We start from the raw sequence: 6,064 nt of genomic DNA, 5'->3' as shown, positions 1-6,064 counted from the left end.
GACAAATAAAATGTGATTTGATTTGAATTTACCTGTAATAATGAAAGTAGGCAAAAGAAAGGAGAAATAATGTATGGATGAGGTGATGTACAGGAAGTTGTACTTGGGGATATTCAACAAGATGCTTGAATATGGAGTGAATGGGTGAGGAGGGAATAAACAGAGAAGGATCTGGTCAGGAATAAGACCCACTTTGATGAGTTTTGAAGTTATACATATTTAAAATGAGAGATGGAGTGGTGGGGTACGTGTGCTTGTAGGTGTCTTGATTAATAAAAAATGCATTAAAAGTGTATTTATATTTCGTACCTTGTGTTTATGGTTGTTCCAACTCTACACAAAACAATACAACTACGAAAATGTCATTTTGTCAGTGATCTGTGTGGCTTTTGTTAAATAACTCACTCCTCCACTGTACACAGACTGTACTGAAAAAAATATGTATGCACTCACTAAGTGTAAGCCGCTCTGGATAAGAGCGTCTGCTAAATGACTAAAATGTAAAATGTGAATGTACTGTAGCAGCTAGCTACTACAACAACCAGAATACAATACGATTTGGGCAAGAATCCCCGGATGAAATACTTCTGCTACAACAACGAAATGAGGAGGGCGCGAGACAAGAAGCAGTGGGGCAATTTATCAAGATAACCTGACTTTCAGCTCCGTTAATGGGACATTTCAACTTCCCTACTAAATTCTTTGTGAGTTGTGTTCTTAATTTAGCCTGGTTACAGAATATTTCCAACAAGTTATTCTTGTTCTCGGCCAATTTGACAACCTAGCGTTTAGCTTAGCTTGTAGCTGTGGCTATCTTGCGCTAACGCTAGCTAGAGTTCATAGCTAGCTAACGTTATCTACCTACGAAAACAAGCGCGTGCTAGGTGGCTAGTTAGATAGCTATCTAGTTGGCTCAAAGTGATCTGGTTTTCCTGGCGGATAGCTAGCTAAAACGCTTGGCTGTACACAACCGTTTTATTTTCATTCAATGATACGTTACTATTACGTTTGTCTACTTAGCTCGCCAAGTTAGCTAAGTAAATAGTGCAACTTTTTTCTAGCTAACGAGAAATAAAGTTATCTAGCTATCTTGTTTGCTAACTAAGTAGCTAGCTGAGCAAGTAACGTTAGCTAGGTCATGTTTGGCTATCATATTTGATTCATGCATTTAGCTATATTCTTACGAATGTCCTAGTTATGTGTTTTTTCTTACAGTGTTGGTAAACCCTCTCTGCCTCTTTACATTGAGGACCACATTGAAAATAAGTGTTGCAAAACACTGTTATCCTCTGAGTTCACTGATTTTACTCAATCAGACTACGTTGAACTTATGATCAGCATTTCATGGTCATATTTCTCCCCTTTCAAATCAAATGAAATTGTATTAGCCACATGCGTCGAATACAACAGGTGTAGACCTTACAGTGAAATGCATACTTACAAGCCCTAACCAACAATGCAGTTTTAAGAAAATAAAAAAAAGTTAAGTACAAAATAAAAATAGCAAATAATTAAAGAGCAGCAGTAAAATAAAGTAACAGTAAGGAGACTATATACAGGGGGTACCGGTACAGAGTCAATGTGCAGGGCACCTGACTCACACTCTCATTGCCCCTTGTTTCAGGCACACTAGTCGCCAGTGTGGATGAGGGAAGCATGCAGACCATAAAGTGTGTGGTGGTGGGCGATGGTGCCGTGGGTAAGACTTGCCTGCTTATCTCCTACACGACCAACGCCTTCCCAGAGGAGTACATCCCCACCGTGTTTGACAACTACAGCGCCCAGATAAGTGTGGACGGCCGCGCCATCAGCCTTAACCTGTGGGACACGGCAGGCCAGGAGGAATACGACCGCCTGCGCACCCTCTCTTACCCCCAGACCAACGTCTTCATCATCTGCTTCTCCATCGGCAGCCCCTCCTCTCACGCCAACGTACGGCACAAGTGGCACCCAGAGGTATCCCACCACTGTCCCGGAGTTCCAGTGCTGCTGGTGGGCACCAAGAAGGATCTGCGTGGAGATACGGAGGCGGTGAAGAAGTTGAAGGAGCACGGCTTGACCCCCACCACCCAACAGCAGGGCAATGCCTTAGCCAAGCAGATCGGTGCTGTCAAATACCTGGAGTGCTCAGCTCTGATGCAGGAAGGTGTGAGGGAGGTGTTCGCAGAGGCTGTGCGAGCTGTGCTCTACCCCGTTACCAAGAAGAATGACAAGAAGTGTGTTCTGTTATAACTTTGTGCCTAGACTGTAGGGGGACAGGGGGAAGAGACTCACACAATTGGCTTGGCCATTTTGGCTCCCAATAGGCCTTCCACGTTCTAACCCTCACCACTGTTAGCTTTGCCTGGCTTCTATGTTAATTGATTGTTTGTCAAGAGGTCCTCTCCATTAAGATATGGTTTTAATTGATGCCATCAGCCTTCCTATGGATTTTTTGTACCTCTGAAATCAAAAACCAAAATGAAGATGCCAAGGGATTTCGATGGAGCCTTCTCAGCTGCCTTAAGTGTCCCCACCAGCTACATGTTTAAGAAGATTACATCTGCTTTTCTTTTCTCCTTCATCAGGCCAGTCTTATAACGTGTTGGACCTTTTCTGTTAACCTTGCCCTCGTTTTCATCTGATGTGAATCGCAGGAATTTTGTGTTAATCAATAGCCACCGTGTTAAACATTTAGTTCATCCCTCTGTGCCATTATAGTTATAGTCTTATTACATTAGGGCTGTCAATAAGATACAGTTTGCCTCTAACGTGGCTCATAAGCCAGGGTCGCAGGACATCCGCTGAACTAGCCTCGCTGGAATTAGACAAGCAAGGGTATATGTATGACACTGTTACCCCAAACACAGGCACACTCTGATTAGATCAGTCTGTCTCCTATTGCTCTTTCACTTACTCACACTCCTTCTCTCTCTCTTACTCTGTAAAGCCATGAGCTTGCCATTGCACACAATGTTTTTTTGTTAAAACAAAGTCCTGATTGTCTCAGAGATTTGAATACAGATTTGGATGTCCATGTCTGCTAAGTAAACAGATCCCAAAGATTAATCTTCCATTTGTATTGCTGTTGTTGGAAGAAGTTGGCAAGAAATAATTTTGAGTGATTGAGAGACTCCTCTCCCCCAAAAACTCAAACCTTCAGTCAGCTTACCTGCTTATGCGTAATAAACCATAAGTCAAACAGAAACCACAAGGCAAATACATTCCATGTTATATTGGCACTGAAATCTATGTGCTGATTAATGCTACGCATTAGGATGTCATAAAAATCCTGTACTGTTTAGCGTTACCGCCCTCATGTAGGTACGTATGTACGTGTGTTGAAGGTACCACATGTCAGCAGTGATGCTACTCATTTGTGGCTAACTGTGTTAACTTATCTAGGGGTAATGGCAAGTATGTATGACTAATACTGCAACAGGAGCTGCAACCCTAACAGTTACTAATATTGCATGGGCTGCATGAACATGCTTGTGGGATATTGGAGTGGAAAGGTATGTGCCTCTGCTGCAGGGCAGATGCCTACCTGAGAAGTGCCTACATATTTTATCCAAACCACTCTAGCAGGATTCTTTCAGTGCCTGCTGGTTATTATTGGTATGACTAGTTCTGTCGTTTGCCTCGTACCTTTGGTGATGTCATATGGGATCTGTGCAGCTTCTGTCCTTAAGGGCCACAGGGTCAGCTGGTTTTCATCAGACCGCAGCATTGAATTGAATGTAAAGTATTGCATTTGATGGACACCTGTTTATAAGTCATAGTAAATCTGCTGACTGGACAATACATGTGGTGGAAACCTGCAGAGTCTGTAGCACTTGAGAATTAAAGTTGCACTTCCTCTGTGTGGAAGTCTTTGCCTTCTCAAACAGATGGAATGCCCCCCACCACTGCCTGATAATAAATGGGTTCTGATGGAATGTCGTAGGTTTCTTAACAGGTAACCTGCTTTGACATGTATAACAGGTGATAAAGGTAAAATTAATAAGGGCAATTTTGTTTACATTAAAAAAAATAAGGCCTACATATTCCCTTATGTCTTTGGAGCTCAATGCCATTCTGTACTGCAGACTAAAGAGGCTTGGTTGTGGAATTTATGATCCAAAAGAGACATTTGGCATTGGATATTTTATCATCCATTTAATTCCAGATACAAGTGCCATGGTCTTTATCTATTATGTGTAAACACTCGACTTGATTATATATTTTGATTTAATCATTTTTTTACAATGGGAAGTCGATGTGTGTACTTTACAATACATCACATTTTAGATCAACGATTGTTACCTTACATTATGTAACATGCATTACATTTACAAATAATTACTTTGATAACAATTTCTTACAATTAATTATATAAGCGTAAAAATCAAAGGTAATGTAAAATAATGGGCAACTCATTTCTTAAATCTATTGTGTCGTCAGAGCAGGCATCAAGGAAACATCACCTAAGTTAAAAAATATATATATATATGAAATTTCTCTCCTATACTTACATATCACTGAAAGGGTAATGTGTGGTACAGTGAACCCAAACCATATATTTGGTATTCCCCAGACTTGCCCTGCTGCACTCAGCCTAAAATTGCTGAAAACTCATGTTTGGCCTCTTTTAATCTCCTTTAGCTGAAAGGGATGACTTGGCCTTGAAGTGCCTCAAGGATTGTATGGTGGTATGTGGTTTTTGACATAAGCACTGTGGAATTTGATTTGTGTGTTAAAAATTAATTTTAACTGCAACAAAATCCACTTGAATAACAATTCTGTGGAAAATATCAGTCATGCCAAATAAACACAAACGTAAACTTTTGAATTTATCTCAACTTTGTTCATGTCTTCTGTTGTATATTTGAAGCACTATTGAATGATGAAGACCTCAGCAGATAAACTGATTGAATATTAGACTGTATGCTTGAATAAACAGGAGGAATATTCAACACCTCAATTGACAGAGCCAGTGAGGGTAAGTCACCCCCTCAAAAAAAACACTTTCAATATAGTCTGAGACAAGCACCTAGATTTGGTTTTACAGTTTGCTCACATCCCACAACAAAGGACAGAGAGAGCAGCTGCAGCATTCACATTGAACACTCTTACATCATACTTTGCTGTGACACCACTGTACACAAACATCTCATTGTCACTGCTTGGTGTAACTCCCGTGTAGTTCAGTTGGTAGAGCATGGCACTCACAAAGCCTGGGTTGTGGGTTTGATTCCCATGGGGGACCAGTATGAAAATGTATGCACTCACTACTGTAAGTCGCTCTGGATAAGAGAGTCTGCTAAAATGTAAATGAATTGCCTGTGCTGATGCATGGATGACTGGGCTCTTGCCCTGGTGGTTGGCACACAGATGTGTAGTGGGAACCATATAATTCATTCTACAGTGCTATGAAAAAGTATTTGCCCCCTTTCAAATTTTTCTTTACTTTTGCATATTTGTGATACTGAATGTTATCAGATCTTCAACCAAAACCTAATATTAGATAAAGGGAACATAAGTGAACAAATAACACAACAATTACATATTTATTTCATAAACAAAGTTATGCAACACCCAATTCCCCTGTGTGAAAAAGTAATTGCCCCCTTACACTCAATAACTGGTTGTGCCACCTTTAGCTGCAATGACTCCAACCAAATGCTTCCTGTAGTTGTTGATCCGTCTCACGTCGCTGTGGAGGAATTTTGGCCCACTCTTCCATGCTGAACTGCTTTAACTCAGTGACGTGTGGGTTTTCAAGCATGAACTGCTCGTTTCAAGTCCTGCCACAACATCTCAATTGGGATTAGGTCTGGACTTTGACTAGGCCATTCCAAAACGTCCAATTTGTTGCTTTTTAGCAATTTTCATGTAGACTTGATTGTGTGTTTTGGATCATTGTCTTGCTGCGTGACCCAGCTGCGCTTCAGCTTCATCTCACAGACGGATGGTCTGACATTCTCCTGTAGAATTCTCTGATACAGAGAAGAATTCATGGTTCCTTCTATTAAGGCAAGTTGTCCAGGTCCTGAGGCAGCAAAGCATCCCCAAACCATCACACCACCACCACCATGCATGACCT

The 6,064-nt window shown here is 41.1% G+C and overlaps 1 protein-coding gene across 1 annotated transcript; it reads left to right on the top strand.

The window, feature by feature from the left end:
• Positions 1 to 592: 592 nt before the first annotated feature.
• LOC311135749 (rho-related GTP-binding protein RhoG-like) lies at positions 593 to 4,806 on the top strand. The gene is made up of 2 exons (XM_084169796.1): positions 593 to 704; positions 1,625 to 4,806. Exon 2 carries the CDS (start codon positions 1,657 to 1,659, stop codon positions 2,230 to 2,232), a length of 576 nt encoding a protein of 191 aa, XP_084025922.1. The 5' UTR covers positions 593 to 704; positions 1,625 to 1,656; the 3' UTR covers positions 2,233 to 4,806.
• Positions 4,807 to 6,064: the final 1,258 nt, after the last annotated feature.

Source organism: Coregonus lavaretus, assembly GCF_964263955.1.
Source record: "Coregonus lavaretus genome assembly, chromosome: 10".
NCBI lineage: Eukaryota > Metazoa > Chordata > Actinopteri > Salmoniformes > Salmonidae > Coregonus > Coregonus lavaretus.
Note: the sequence above shows the minus strand (reverse complement) of the source record. Positions and strands in the feature narration are given on the sequence as shown.